General features: G+C 47.1%; 1 protein-coding gene across 1 annotated transcript in view; it reads left to right on the forward strand.

The window, feature by feature from the left end:
• The first annotated feature begins 14,799 nt into the window (after positions 1-14,799).
• SMPDL3B (sphingomyelin phosphodiesterase acid like 3B) overlaps positions 14,800-16,393 on the forward strand; it is a 33,383-nt gene continuing 31,789 nt past the window's right edge. Inside the window, exon 1 of the mRNA XM_075564983.1 lies at positions 14,800-14,981. Coding sequence (XP_075421098.1) covers positions 14,921-14,981 — 61 coding nt within the window. The 5' untranslated portion in view covers positions 14,800-14,920. The remainder of the gene's footprint in view (positions 14,982-16,393) is intronic.

Consider the following 16,393-nt stretch of genomic DNA (forward strand, 5'->3'; position numbering starts at 1 on the left):
TGTAGAACTATTTGATTCAGCATGGCTTCTTGCCCTTTTTAACATTACACATAAGATCTGGGGGTTTTTTTTCCCTTTTTTCTTTTTTTGCTGAGACAAATTTTGCTGGGTGGATTTTTAGTCACTTTGCATTTTAATGATTATTTCTACCAATAATGATCATTATGAACTGGCTAATACTGAAAGAATTATTTGAATACCAGAGAGGCATTTGTATGTAAAGAACACCCACAACTATTTGTTTAATGCTCAACTTATTAAACTCTTATAACCAGTCTAACCCCAAAATAACCTTTTGGGTTTTTATTTTTTATTAATTGTTTTATTAGGGGCTCATACAACTCTTAACGCAATCCATACATACATCAATTGTGGAAAGCACATTTGTACATTCATTGCCTTCATCATTCTCAAAACATTTGCTCATTACTTCAGGCCCTGGCATCAGCTCCTCATTTTTCCCCTCCCTCCCTACTCCCCCTCTCTCATGAACCCTTGATAATTTATAAATTATTGTTTTTTCATATCGTGCCCTGTCTGATATCTCCCTTCACCCACTTTTCTGTTGTCCATCCCCCAGGGAGGAGGTCACATGTAGATCCTTGTAATCGATTCCCCCTTTCCAACCCACCCTCCCAGTATCGCCACTCTCACCACTGGTCCTGAAGGGATCATCCGTCCTGGATTCCCTGTGTTTCTGGTTCCTATTTGTACCACTGTACATCCTCTGGTCTAGTCAGACTTGCAAGGTAGAATTGGGATCATGATAGTGGGGGGAGGAGGAAGCATTTAGGAACTAGAGGAGAGTTATATTTTTCTTCCTTTTTTTTTTGAAAGTTGTATTTTTCATCGTTGCTACATCGAACCCTTCTCCGATACGCTTCTGAAGGGGATGTCCAGTGGCCTACAAATGGGCCTTGGATATCCATCCCTCACTCCCCCTCTCATTCACTATGATAAGATTTTTTTGTTCTGATGATGTCTGATCCCTGATACCATTGACGCCTCGTGATCGCACAGGGTGGTGCACTTCTTCCATGTGGGCTTTGTTACTTCTGAGATAGATGGCCGCTTGTTTACTTTCAAGCCTTTAAGACCCCAGATGCTATATCTTTTGATAGCCGGGCACCATCAGCTTTCTTCACCACATTTGCTTATTCACCCACTTTGTCTTCAGCAGTTGTGTCAGGAAGGTGAGCATCATATAATGCCAATTTAATAGAAGAAAGTATTCTTGCATTGAGAGAGTACTTCAGTGGAGGCCTAATGTTCTTCTGCTACCTTAATACTAAACCTATAAATATATGCACATAGATCTATTTCCCCATCCTCATCCATAACTATAATTGCATATGTACATGCCTTTATCTAGACCTCTATAAATGCCCTTTGCCTCCTAGCTCTTTCCTCTATTTCCTTTTACTTTCCTCTTATCCCACTATCATGCTCAGTCCCCACCTGGGTTCCAGCAATTCCTCTTAGTTACATTTCCCTTGTCCCTGGGTTTGTTAACACCACTACCTTCCCTACCACCTCCCCCTATCCCATATCCCCCTGGAACTGTCGGTCTTGTTTTTTCTCCTCCAGATTGTTCATCCAGCCTATCTTATTTAGGCAGACCTGCCTTTTGAGTTTTTAAACATTGTTTAAATTTTAATAAAATATGTTTAAAAATTAAAACTGTAGTTAAAGGGGTTTTCAGTTATTCATACACTTTTAATGTAGTCCTTGCCAATAAATACATTATTTTCCTTAACTTTATTTTTACATTAGGCCAATGTCTGTCACGCAACCCTCAAAACTCTTCTAATAAATTACGCAGATTTGCTGCCTAATTTGGACCCTAGCTTCTTAGAATCGGCCGCTTCTCTGATGCTTTCCTGAAGTCTTCCTATCCTGCAAAATCCTGATCAGCCCGAATTGCAAACGTCCCTGCTTCAGTGCCCACATTTCTCAGGTCTGCTCCCTCAATGCCATCGGAAAGCTTCATGATTGTTCCCTGATTGATTTCACTGGGCTTTGTAATGGGACCTGCATGGATTTTCACTCTATCTAATCTTGCTTGCTCATTTGATAAATCAATATGTATTTTTCTATTGACTCTTTCCATTTGCAGCAAAGCAAGGCCCAGTGTTTCTAGTCTGTTCATAACAGTGATCATTTTCACTCTTTATCCAGAGTAGGGAGTTAAAGTTTTAGTGTAGCTGATTCTCATGAACATATCAAATATCCTTAAGATCAGATAAAATATGCCAACAGAATGAGGCCTTCCAATAAAACGTTGAACTAGGCAGACACCCTATACCGACTCCGCAGCAAAGAAACTAGGGAACAAATGAAAGCGATATGGATGGTAACCCTGGAACCCCAAGTTTCAGAGGAAAGGATTCAGCAGGGATTGAACACTGACTAGAAGAAGCTGAACAAACGTGGCCCGAGAAGACACAGCAGGATGCTTTGCCAGCCGGCCTTGACTCAATGGGGCCAACTTGAACTTTTGCCAGCAGCTTTCCATTGAGACAGCAGCCTGGCACACTGGTCGCCCCTTGCAAGACCCTCCTTTTCTCTAGGTACATAGTTACTATGCAGTTCAGTGCCAGGGCTGCTGTCCACAGGGGAACTAGCAAGCTCCAAACCTGTGTGGATCCAGAGATAAGCCATGCCTACACACACACACACACACACACACACACACACCCCAGTAGCAGCAAACAGTAAACCACAGTTTCAATAAAACACCGGGTCTCCTTGAAAGAGATGAAGCTGGTCCCTCTCATGAGTTTCGAAGGGCCACCTGAAGCGTGGATAAGATAGACTTTGGGCGAAGCATGTCCCCCCTCAGGAGTTGAGAAGGGCTGTTGTCCAGGGGAACGCTTCGAGTTCTCAAATGGCACTTTCAAAAAGTTGGGGGTTGCCTCTCTGCCGATGACCAAGCAACTTCCTAACGAGTGACTCCCCTGGTCCTTGAGTCCCCTTCATCGTTTCGTTCCGTTCCATCTGGGCTGCAGCTCTAGGTCAGCATGTCTCAGCATCATCTTGAGTGTGTCTGGAGTACAGTCCTGGGTCAGGATTTCCACTAGGGTCTGGCTTCAAGGTTCAGGTGTTTACCAAGCGAGTTCTCACGGAATCTTTTGTTCATAACTTGTTTCACAAGAGCCTGTGTTCATTCCCCCTAGCTGGCAGGGCAGACACCCCTGTTCTGCCATGGTTGTTTACTTTTATATCTATTTTGCATTGTTTTTCTTAAATAAGATCATACAAATTGGGTAAGTTTCAGGCCCCACAGAAATTGGATTCTCCTGGTTGGTCCATGCTTCCTAGAATCATTCCTTTAGGTTATTCTCATATGATTTCTGTAATGTTCTTTTGATTCCTTGCTTGTCTTTCAGACATCTGGCCAGAACCAAAGGAAAAACAAGAGTTCTCCTCACCCAGGTGAGGCCAGGGTATCTGGGTGCTCAATCCGTTGAGTCTGGTCTACAGGAGGCACCCTTGTCGCCTTGACCCCGGCGACACATCACCAGCTGAGCTTCCTAGTTGTTCCTTTTCAGTTTGCGCTTTACTTACAGCTCTTGTGTCTTCGTTTGCAACCCGGTGCTGTCCTCTAAGTAATGTGCTTTTATGCCTGCTGGCGTAGTGGTTATGCATTGGGTTGCTAACCGCAAGGTCCACAGTTTGAAACCACCAGCCCCTCCATGGGAGAAAGACCAGGCTTTCTACTACCATAAACAGCTACATTCTCAGAAATTTACAGAGGCAGTTCTACCCTGTCCTATAGGGTCATTATGAGTTGGAATCGACTCTACAGCAGTGAATTTCTTTGGAGCCTTATATAGCATGTTGCCTTGTCTGTGTGATATATTGATGGGGGTCTTTTGAAATTGTGTAACTTCATGCATTCTTATTACTACAATATTTTTACTATATTAGTAGAGGCACCAGAAGGCTTTACTTTTTTTTTTTAAGTACAGCTTTAACCTGGCAACCTAATTAATCCTCGAAACATGCTATTGTTTTCAATAGTGTTTCTTGTTCTGCCTTGTTCTGGCTTCTCTCACTTCTGTGAGTTGCTTTCTTTAGCCACGTGGAAGCAAGCACATATGTATACTTTATAAGCAAACATCTAACTAATAAAAAGTACAAAACACCCACATTTGTTAGCATTGTGTGGTAGTTACATCATCTGGTGTCAATTTGGGACGTGAGAGGATTAAGAGTGAAGGGGTGGAGTCTAGGCTGTCAATGGGGCCAGAGCCATGATGTCTCTGTGTGGGCATGGCCTTCTCCTGAGAATTCTGGGATTTTCCTCCTTGGAGACAGGGGACATTCTCTCTCTCACTACTGATTCCATGGAAGACTACTGACAAGACACATGGAACTATGCTAGTGCCCTTAGCTGGAGAAGCCACGTGGAGACCCCTGCCAGCACTGAGATGCTTCTTCCACCACTGGATCCACAAGACTTTCCATCCACTGGCCTGTGATCCTCCTGCATTCAGCGTCATTGCATGTGTTTCGCGAGCCTAAAGAGGACTTTACAGATTGGTATTGGACATATGGGTTAATACCACACTTCTGGGCCTAGAATGGACTAGGTTGAAATACTTTCTTAATGTACAATTACCCTTTATATAAAACTCTCTCTTATATACATACGAGTATCCCTGGATTTGTTTCTCTAGTCTATCCGCACTAACACACATTGTTTATTAAAAACTTTCTCCCTAATAAAATGTAAAAGAAGAAAAGAGAAAAAAATGATTAGGGCAAAGACTGTACAGATGTGCTTTATACAATTGATGTATGTATATGTATGAACTGTGTAAAGAATTGTATCAGCCCCAATAAATTGTTAAAAAAAAATGTAAAAGAAGAAAAGAGAAAAAAATGATTAGGGCAAAGACTGTACAGATGTGCTTTATACAATTGATGTATGTATATATATGAACTGTGAAAAGAATTGTATGAGCCCCAATAAATTGTTAAAATTAAAAAAAAAAAAAGAAGAAATAAAAAGACCGTAGAGGAAAAAAAAAAAAAAAAACTTTCAAGGTAAGCATATCTGATTTTCATCATGAAAACTCATTGGACTTTGAAAATGATTAGGGCAAAGAATGTACGGATGTGCTTTATACAATTGATGTATGTATATGTATGGATTGTGATAAGAGTTGTATGAGCCCCTAATAAAATGTAAAAAAAAAAATAAAACTCATTGGATTTACTGACTCTGTTAAAATGAAATACTTTGTGGACTAGGGAGACGCAAAAGTGCACAGGCAGGGTCAGGGACATAAACAGGGAGGGAGAGTGTTTACAAGTGTTTGATAAACTGTCATCTTGAACTTCGCAGCATCATTTAAGGCTCAGAGATTTGTCACATCCTGAGGTTTGTTTTGCCGGCCTTCTACCCAGGATTATTAATAGTAGAGAAGAGTATTAGAGAATGTGTTAGTCAGAGTTGACTAGAGAAACAAGTCTATAAGTTCCTCTTCAGATTCACGCAAAGATCACAGACCAGCAGGTGGAAAGTCTTGTGGATCCAGGGCCGGTAGAAGCATCTCTGTGCTGGAACGCGTCTCCACGTGGCTCCTCCAGCTCCTGGGGCTCTGGCTGTATCAGCATAGCTCCATCAGGCTCATCGTCAGTAATGTCTCGCAGGGAGTGAGAGGATCTCACCTCCAGCAACCTATTTATCTCCTTAGCACCTCCCAATGAGATCATCAAGCTGTGACCTGATTGACAGGCTAAACTCCACACCCTTACTCTTAAGCCTCAAATTGACAACAGATTATGAAACTACCACAGAGTACTAGCCTCTGAACTCTCAATGTCAATGGGGCAAAGAGTTTCTACTGCTAGATCCCTCTTAGCAGCAAACTTCTCTCTCACTGCCCTGAAGTCAATGCTGACTCACAGAGACCCCATGGGACAAGGTAGAACTGCCCCTGTGAGTTTCCGAGACCATAGCTGTTTACAGGAGTAGAAAGCCCTGTGTTTCTCCTGAGGAGTAGCTGGCGGTTTCGAACGGCGGACCTTGCAGATCACAGCCTAATGTGTGGACCACTATGGCACCAGGACTGCTAGTAGCAAACTTAGCAGGGAAAGTATGTTTTTCTTAAGATTAGGAGTTTATATTTACTTTCCAATTTAAGATAGTATATGCAGTATTTTACATTTGTTCCACTGACAGCTAGATGAGAGATTTTGTTTTAGTGTCTTGGAGCAAAGAATTTGCTTCATCTGCACAGCAACCAAAGGTGGTGGGGACTGTCATCCCCATTCTACAGCGGAGGAAACACTCCAACTTTGCCCAATCCCAGAGCATGTAGAAACTAACATTGATATGGCATGCTGGGCCAAAGACGTGAGGCTGGAAAGGGCCAGAAGCGTGAAGGGACACACTAGTCCAGGTTTGCCCAAGACTTTCCGGGTTTAAAAACTGAGAGTCCCCGGTCCTGGGAAGTCCTCCGCACCGGGTGCCAGGAACACTTGGATCACCCAACAGAGAGGTCAGGTCAGGGGGCTCTGGCTGCCTCGGGATCAGCTTGTCCGACTGACCTAGGATACCTGTGCTGCTGCTCCTGAAACCCTGTCTAACCCTTTGGTCTGCAACGGTGTGCTGGGTCATGCAGGGGAAGACAAGACAAGGTCAATTCAAGGTCACACAGCTAGCAAAAAGAGAGAGTGGGGTTGAATCCAGCCCTGACTCCTGAGCCCAATCTTTTACCTGACATACTCTGTCCTTCCCTGTGGCTCCTGTTGCTGCCCCCCTCCACCCCCCACCGCCATCATTTCCCAAACTTCTTTATCCTTCAGCTCTTGACCTTCGGGTGCTGATGTTCCACCTAGCTCACGAGCGGGGCTTACTCTCACTCTTCTACAAAGATCGGCAATTTTAGAGACTTCTCCAGGAAGAGGAAGTGTGTCCAGGAGGAGACACCTGCAAAGAGGTGAAAAGTGGCCAACCCGAATGTCAGGCTGAGAACTCTGAACATTCCTCCAGTCGTGGGGGCCACTGGCGGGTGCGCAGCAGGGCACTGAGCAGACGGCTTCCAGGGATGGAGGTGATCCCCGTGGGCAGAGTGATGGGGATGGTGGGGCGGTGGCTGACTAAGGCTGGAGGCAGCAGAGGGTGGTGTCACACACAGACCAAGGCAGCCAACTAGGGAGAGGAGCAGAAAGCAGCCGTTGGGAGAGAGAAGGTAAAGCAGAAGCCACAGAAAAAGTAAACGGTGACTGCGCCTTTCAGCAATTAATGTTTCAACTCCAATCTTATTTGCTCTGTTAGTCACGTATTCAGGAACTATTCATTTAGCATCTATTAAGAACAGTTCCCTGGTGGCGCAGTGGTTAAAGCACTTGCTGTTAGCTGAAAGACTGGCTGTTGGAACAAACCAGCGCCTCCACAGGCAGAGAGAGACCTGGTGCTGTGCTTCTGTAAAGATCGAAAACCAAGCCAAACCCATCTCCACAATGGCTCTTCTGATTCACAGTGGCTCTCTGTAGGAGTTCCCGGACTTTAGAGCTTCACAGGAGCAGCCGCCTCATCTTTCTGCCAAGAAGCAGCCAGTGGGTTTTAACCGGCAACCTTAAAGCGAGCAGCCCAGTGCTTAAGCCACACCAGCCCCAGACTAGGAAAGCCGACGGGGCAGTCCCCCTCTGTCCTGCAGGGTGCTGTGAGTTTGAATCAACTCGACAGCGCACAACAACAAAGATCAGGCATGTACTCGCCCTGAACCGACTCTGTGGTCTTGAACCAGGAACAAGAGCAGTTTCCTGGAGCAAAACATTACCTGCTATTTGGCTCTGCTGTTTGTCCATTGTGACCAACACCAGCGTTACTCATTGGGCTACTTAAGGATCAACCACCACAAAGTCCCCGCTAAGATTGTGGACCCCGGCTCTGGAGAACCGTGAAGGCCTAGAAAGGACACCCAGTGTGGAAAGAAGGAGCCATAAAACGCATTTCATCACACCCAGAAGCTTGTCAGTGGCTGACTCTGCCTCCAAGGAATCCCCAGGAATTAGGCAATTCAAGTAGGGCCTCGTTTCTGAAACTTCTTCTCTTTGCTTACTGTCAAAACGGAATCAGGCAAGGCACATTTGGTTAGCTGGCTTGAGAAAAATGGCTGGATGTTCTACTTCTTTGAACATTTGAAATGATGTTTCATCTTGTCCGAGTCTATGTGGGGCAAATGTGTGCTAATCAACTCGCCTCAAGGTCAGTGGCCTGAACCCACGGTGGAAGAAAGGCCTGCCAACCTGCTTTTGTAAATAGTACAGCCAAGCAGACCACCGGGCGCAGTTCTCCACTGCAATTCATGGGGTCACCATGCTAAGGAATTGACTCTACAGCAGCAGGTTATTGTGATGAAATGGAAAATATGTTGAGACTCAATATCAGAGGGCATAGTCATTAGATGTTGCTGTGTTTGCTCACTGATTGGTTCTTTGGTATAATTTATAATTGGTACACAAAATGTCCTGGGGACAGGTCATTGTCCTTCTCCTTCTTGGCCTTGTCTAACTTCACAAAGGGGCAACAAACCAGAAACCCACTGCCATTGAGTTGATGCTGGCTCATGGAGACCCTAAAGAACAGGGTGGAACTTCCCCTGGTGTTTCAGCGACTGTCGTTCTTTTCGGAAGTAGAAAAACCCCATCTTTCTCCCATTCCGTGGTTTCAAACTGCTGACCTTGCAGTTAGTGGCTCAACACACCACCGGGGCTCCACACAAGTAGGGAAGGAAATCGTTATTAGTAGCGACAGCCCAAAACTGATTCCTCTGAATCGGAGGTCAGATGTCCCTCCTCCAGCCAACTTTTTACCAATTCTGACACGAGTTGACCTGTCCAAGCACTCTTTCCTCCTTTGCTGGGTTCAGGGCCCCATAGAATTCACAGACGATGCTTACAATGATGGGGTTTACTAACGAAGCAACAGCTTACAATTTAGGATCACACATGACCAGGATGTTGTCTTCGGTCAGGATAGGCTCTTCTTGGCCATGCTCACAGGCAGTCCTCTTCTTGACCTTGTAACCCTCGACCCCTTTGCTTGGTGGGTCTCTTGGGCTGGCCTAGACTCTGCTCTGCTTAGCCAAGGGTTACAAGGCTCTTGAGCATCACGGACAAGTTCCAGAGTCACCCAATTCCACCAGTCAGCTTCCTCCTTCGGTGCTCAGCTTTCCTGCTCTGAGGGCTGGGAAGCCTACCACAGTCTCAAGCTGGTTCCCTGTTGTCTCTTTTGTTGCTGTTTCTTGCTGTCTCCAGTGTTATACTCTCTGTCTCCTGGGTCTAGGAGGCTCCCAGCACAGGGACCCAGTGTCCCAAGAGCATACGTTGCTCCCATCTCTTTTGGTAAGGGTCAGGTCCCCCCTATCTGCCTTTAGGATATCTCATTTCAAGCCTAGGGGAAATGATCACATAGACCTTTTAGGGTTCCGTACACTTTATTTGGATTCTCACCTCCACAATCATGCCATGTACGAAGGGGCTTCCAAAAGATTGTGGAAAAAATGGAATTAAAAGCTAATGGAATTTCCCCATGAACTTTTTAAGGCCCCTCAACTGTTTTAGAACGCAAAATTAAAGAGTTCAAATTCCCTTAAATTTTTTTTAAGTCCGGTTCTAAGAAGACACAAATTCTATGGCACAATCTGAAGCTTCTCCTCAACTGTCCTCCAAAATGTCCTCCCCTCCAAGTGCCACCACCAGCGATGCCTTCGTTTGGCTCAGCCATGGCTGCGGCAAGGAAACCGGCTCGGGTCATTTCCCTGCTTTAAAACATTCAGCGGCTCCCCATGGTCTATCGGGAAGATGTCTAAATCCTTAGACTGCCATCCACACTGAGCACGGTCACAGTTAATTTCACAGGTAACTCTATGAATCTGTCTAAAGCTTGCTCTTCTCTTTCTTAAAAAATTTTAGAAAAATGAGGAGCTGATACCAAGGGCTCAAGTAGAAAGCAGGTGTTTTGAGAATGATGATGGCAACATATGTACGAACGTGCTGGACACAAATGATGTATGTACAGATTGTGAAAAGAGTTGTATGAGTCCCTGATAAAATGATTTAAAAAAAAGAAGAAAATGTTTTGAAACTGATTGTGGTAGCACTTGTACAATACTGCTTGATGTGACTAAACTGAGGATTGTTATACTATTTGTAAGAGCTCCCAATAAAATGATTTAAAATAAAAACAATTAAACCATAGACGACTGTTGCCCATCATTGTACTTCAGCACTGGCACAAGACGCGGCGGCACAGAGAGCCACGTTTCTTGAATGAATGACTGAATGAATGAATGGGAGGGAGCTTGCTTTGGAGCACCTGAGCAGGACATCGGCATGACTTGCTACTGGCCCGCCTCCTCCATGGCCTTGGACTAAGCCCTCTGTGGCCTTGGGCCTCAGGCCAGCCACAGCTGCAGCCTGACTTCCCAAAGGCTCTGAGGCCAGCAGTGGGCAAAGGTCATAGGCACAGTCGCTGTGCCCACGCACGAAGGCGTTGCTGCCAGGATGTCTGTTTCGCGTGCATTGCTGACGAGGCTGGACCAGCAGCTGCCGCAAGCTGGCCTCGGCTCAGCTTTGCCTCAGCACTCTTCCCTCGGAAGGGCAATGCACCTTCCCTGCAATGACACTTGCCCACGGTCACAGACCGCTTTGGGCCATTTGGAGAAGGTGTTTTGTACCAAGTCGTGACCAGTGGACTTTCTCAGCCTCCCTTCCCTCTTTGGACTCCCTGGGAAGCAACCAGTGAAGCCCTCGCCCCATTCGCTTTAAAACAGGTGCTTCAAGTGAACCCAGGAGCGCCTCAGAAGAAAGGCCTGGCGATCTACTTCTGAAAGAGCAATCCCTGAGAACCCCAGGGAATGCAGTTCTACTCTAAGTGGGGTCACCATGAGTCAGAACTGGCCAGGCAGCAACTGTTTCTTGTTGGTTGGTTGGTTGGTTTGGTTAGACTTCTTCTGGCAAACCCAGAGCAGACATGTACTGCACTCGCACAGAGCTCAGGAAGAAAGCACTACTGGTGAGATGAAAGGGTCCCAGCAGAGGGTCCCCCTGCACCCTCTGCGTCTGTCTGGGTGAGGGTCAGCTTTTCCTAATTCACACACAGCTCCTGGAGGGGCCTCTTCTACCTGCACAAAGACATCCTAAGGGGGAGTGGTGGGCAGGGGAGCGGAGGGGACGCTGAACTGGAAAACTACCCTTGCATCCAGTCAAAAGGTGAGTGGCTCTCTAGGTTTATAAGGAGCTCCTAGGCCTGACCTCAGCAGCCCTGCTAGTGCAGTGGTTAAAGCACTCAGCTGTGAACCCAGAGGCCAGTGGTTTGAACCTACCACCAGCCAAGATGTGTCCACTGGCTCCTGTAAACATGTACAGTCTTGGAAATCCTATGGGGCAGTTCTATTCCGTCCTATAGAGTTGTTGTGAGCTGGAATTGACTCGACCCCAGTGATTTTTTTAATGCCTCTCAGAACTCTGTCCAGTGTCCCATGGCAAATCTAAGCTGTTGCCGGCCCCCTGCTGCCTCCTCAACTGCCTTCCGTCCCCCCTGTCCTCTGGGTTATGTTCCAAGCAGGCTTCGCTCTGCCCTAGATACCTTCTAGCCATTATGAATCAGGTTACAGGCTCAGGTGCAGTGAAAAAAAATAATTAAAAATGCTGCTTTAGTTTGATGAAATAAACAGCAGTTGGTCTCTGAGTCCTCGTCACCCTGGGCTGGTGGAAAATTCCACAATCTTGGCCATGACTGTGAGGTCCTCCTCCTCCTCCTTGGGTAGCTCGAGAGCTTAAATTCTGAGCACCTCTGCAGAAGGAGATGGAGGGCAGTGGAAACCCAACAGTGTTTGCAGAGTGCCCCGTGGAGAAAACCTCCACTGAATCACTTCTGACTGTCAGCTGCCCTAAAGCCCGGGCACTGCAAAGGGAAGGGCCTTCTCCTCTCTGCAGCCAGCCCAGTCTCCCGTCGGGGCCTGCCTGGGTGTGTTCTTGATGGACGGTGCTGCGGGGCCTTCGGTCATGCCCTAACAACTACCACTTTTTAGCAGCTAGTGTGTGTGTGTGTGTGTGTGTATATATATATAAATATATATATATATTTGAATTACCGGTCTTTCTGGTAAGCATGCGCATATTATCCTATCACGACCGCATTGCTCTATAGACCTTGAGATGCTCTTGTTGATGATAAATGTGAGCCCATTCCTCAAGTCATTCTGGAATAGTAGACCATTGATCGTTTGATCGAAAATGGCCTCATCAGTCCATTTGAGCCCACTTGACGGACTTGACTGGAATATCGGTCCTCTGGGCTCATTCCATTTGTGGAGCCGTGAGGGTGTGGTGGTTATGGGCTGGGCTGCGATCCGTGTGGTCAGCAGGTTGAAGCCACTAGCAGCTCCTCCCTCAGGAGAAAGGCTGGCCTTTCTACTCTCATAAATAAACCTGCAGTGGGCCAATATGAGTCAGCATTGACTCGGTGGTGCTGAGTTTGGTTTGGGGTGGTGTATTGGGTTGGGCTGCTAAGCAGAAGGTCAGCAGTTCGAAACCACCAGTCACTCCTTGGGAGAAAGACAAGGTGTTTCACTCCTGTAAAAGGTTACACTCTCAGGAATCCACAGGGGGCAGTTCTGCCCTGTCCTATAGGGTTACTGTGAGTCTGAATTGACTCGATGGAAGTGAGGTTTTTGTTCTTTTAATTGTTGACAACTTCTAATTTTCCTAGATTCATGCTTTGTACATTCCTTATTCTGATTATTAGTGGGTGTTTGTGGCTCTTTCTTTTTGTCTTGTCAAGACACATCAGCCAATGGAGGTCCCCGAAGTTTTGCTCTATCTACATTATTAAGGTGTTTTAGGGGATAAAAGGGACCCCATTTCAAATATAATTTAAAGAGAAGATAGGCTTTAAAAGAGACAAGGACACAGACAGACACATCACCCAGATGGGGGAGGCCACCAACAATAGTGGCCTAGCTTAAAACGGTGTTCCTGGGCTCGGTGCATTACCAAGCCTTCAAAAGGCAGACAAAGGCACCAGTCCGACAAGCGTGAATGGTGGCAGATCAATACATCAGGGTTACAGACATGACCACAGAAGCAGGGAAGGGGCCATGACTGGGACAAGGACATTGTCAGATGGAAGAATTTGCAAGATTGGTCCAGGTACTTCTGACCAAGGCAGTTGGGCCAGATGGATAGGCCATGACTCGTGATGATGAAACCCCTGTACTGTCCCCAGTATGGTGACTTCCATCAAGGACACGCCTAGGCAATCTCCTAGGAGAGAGTGCCCCTCCCTGGGCTGGCCAGAGAGGGGCGGAGGCAATCCACTCTCCAAGGCGTTCTGCCTGAGGGCCAGATTATACCTACTGATCAGAATGCATGTGGAGGAGCCTGACCCGTGTGAGGGCTTGGGGCAGCCACTGCCACCCCTTGCCGTTTGCAAGCCTGGGCGCTCAGAAATGAAGCTCTCAGACAAAGGTCCACTGTACTGGGAGTAGGTAGCCCTTCCTCGGCTGTGTTTTGGATTTTGAGTGTTTTCCAACCAGAGAGCTCACTTTCTGGCATATCTATATCAGACAATCTCCCACTGCCGTTGGTAAGGTTTTCGGTGGCTAATTTTTTCAGAACTGGAAGCCCTCTTCCTTCTTATTTCCAATCATCTCATCAGCGTGTGAACACTGGGCAACGGATAAGGAAGACCAAAGATGAATCGATGCCTGTGAATTATGGTGTTGGCAAAGAATATTAACTACGCACCATGGACTTCCAGGAGACTTTCCAGAATTATAACTAGAGTGTCCCGTATGAGCGAACATGTGAAGACTTCATCTCATGTACTTCGGACACGTTATCAGGCGGTGCCAGTTCCTAGAGCAGATCACCATGCTAACCGGAATGCAGGCGACACACAGGACGGCCTTCAAGGAGCTGGGTCACACGGTGGCTCCAACAGTGGACTCAGCATAGCAAAACTGTAAGGGGGGGTGGGCCTTGACTAGGCGGGGTTCCATCCCCTTGGTTATAGGTAGGATTGCGATGAGTTGAAACTGACTGACAGACAGCTAACAATAACAATCTTTCAGAGACACATTTTTGCAACAAATGATGCGGTCTTTGGAATTTAAATAATAATAATCCAATGGGATTAGGGGATAGATGAAATCCGGTTGGCCATAAATTCCTAACTGCTGAAGCTGGTGTGTGAGTCCATAGGAATTCATGACACTCTTCTCTTTCTGGTCATCTTTGGCAAGATCCACACTAACGTGTTCAGCAAGATCAAGCCCGTGTCACCTCCCCGCAGTTTGCCTTCGAGACCCCCTGGGTTTGTCAGTTCAATGAAATAGCAGTTGCTCACCTTTCCCTCTGACCCGGTCTCTCAAGGGCTGCCCTGGTCCTCGCCATTTCCCTGGGCCATGGTTCCCCCCACGAATGGAACGGGTGAAGGACTCTCATGCTCTGTTTGCCTGTCTCTAGACCGCTGGAACTCCAAGGAGGAGGGAAGCCAGGCCCTTTGATGGCAAAGGCCAGCCATTTGATTGGTTTGCCCTGCTGGGGTGGGGCAATGTGGAAACCCTGAAAGTGGATGGTGACTGACGCTGGGAGAGCTTCCTGGAGGACAGCCTCTGCCTGAGACAGACGGGCTCCGGCTTGGAGGAACTGGCCGGACGGGTGCAGCTTTCCACTGAGGAGACCGCATGCCCGCCTCCTGCCCCTGCTGGGCTGTTGGCAATCTCTGTTCACGCCCTACTGGGCAGAGGAGGCAAAGCCAGAGGGAACAGGTGACCTGGGAGACCTGGGAAGAAAGTTGAGCGGAGGCATGTGGCTGTGAAACAAGAGCATTTTAGGAGGCTGAAGCGGGAACACGAACCCCTGGAGACTCCCCTGCGTGGAGCTGAGCCGGAGGATGAGGCTGCTCCGGCTGCTGATGGTCCTGGCCCTCTTGGGAGTGGCCCGGCTCGATCCAGGTAGGGCGCCTTGTGCTCTTTGTTGGGCTCACTCGCTCACTGCGTGGGGGCAAGGGGGCATGGTGGGGGGCAGCCGGGCTGGGCGGTGCCCGCTGGAGCCTCAAGACCGAGTGCTGGCCAGGGACCAGGCAGAGGAGGCAGGAGAGATGCGCGTACTCGATAAATATGGGTGAGGGGCCTTCTAGACACCGTGTTTCAGGACTGCAGCAGGGAAGAAAGGAGAAACCATCCCAGACCCCCCAGTCCAAGGCGTAGCTCTGGCCTGTGGGGTGAAATGGGGGACTTGGAAGGAGGGTGTGGCACAGAAATGACCGTCTCTAAAATGTTTTCTGCAGTGTTTCAGCAAACATGTTTTATTGCATTTTTATTATTATAAAAATAGCTCTATAGTTTGTTATAACAAAACCTTTGTGTGTGTAAACTCAGTTTACGCATATCAATAAGGCTAAAGCTCCACAGTACTTTACCTATGGAACCTTCCAGAGCTCTGGGGGGGGGACACCGTAGGACAATCCCACTTCATCTGCAGGATACACGTGGCTTCGGCTGCACGTGCCTCAAGCATGCACTGTTGTTTTCACTGCTGCCGGTGTTTCTAAACCCTGGTTTGGTTAAATTTGCTGGTCTTTCAGTTACACTATTGGGGTAATTAGACGTCCTTGTGAACATTTGAGAATGAAGGAGTACTTAAAGGAAAAGGAGGAAATATCAAGAAAGGCTTCTACTGGGTTACTAATTTCACTGGCCAGCACACATTTGGGGGCCAAGTACAGTTGACTTGCTGATTCTGAAAAATGGCATGTTTCCCCATATCAGGTCCAGTTTTTGAGATGCAGAACTTGTGCCGCATAGCGCTCTTCACTCTGCTCGCCCATAAGTAAGCGGGATATTTTAATGGAGTGTTAGCTAGCCTCCGAGAGAGGAAGTGCACACAAGATTATTTAAAGTAGTTTGCGTTGTACTAAATATTCAGGTGAAGTTATACTTCACACAGCAGTGTCCTTTGATCTGGAGGCATATTTAAACAGTGCAAATTACGTGAACTTGGGATTTTCTCCAAGTATCATTTCACTTTAATTAGGGCCTGAATAGCAGGCAGCTCTACTTTATTTTTAAAGGGGCCATGACGGCACAGGGGTTATGTGTTGGACTCCCAACCGCGAGGACAGCTGTTTGAGCTCACCAGTCACTACAAGAGCAAGAGGAGGCTCTCTGCTCCCATGAAGACTGCCAGCCTGGGGACCCACAGAAGTTCCGATCGGTCTGACAGGCTACTAGGAGTCATAATCCACTCACTGGTCGTGAGTTCGATACGATAAGTAGAAATTCAAATGTTCTGAAACCCCAAATGGGCCTGTCAAGAATTCAAGGTCCTTTATTAAAATGAAAATGTTCCTGTTTTGTTATAAGAG

This window comes from Tenrec ecaudatus, chromosome 1 (assembly GCF_050624435.1).
Source record: "Tenrec ecaudatus isolate mTenEca1 chromosome 1, mTenEca1.hap1, whole genome shotgun sequence".
Taxonomy (NCBI): Eukaryota; Metazoa; Chordata; class Mammalia; order Afrosoricida; family Tenrecidae; genus Tenrec; species Tenrec ecaudatus.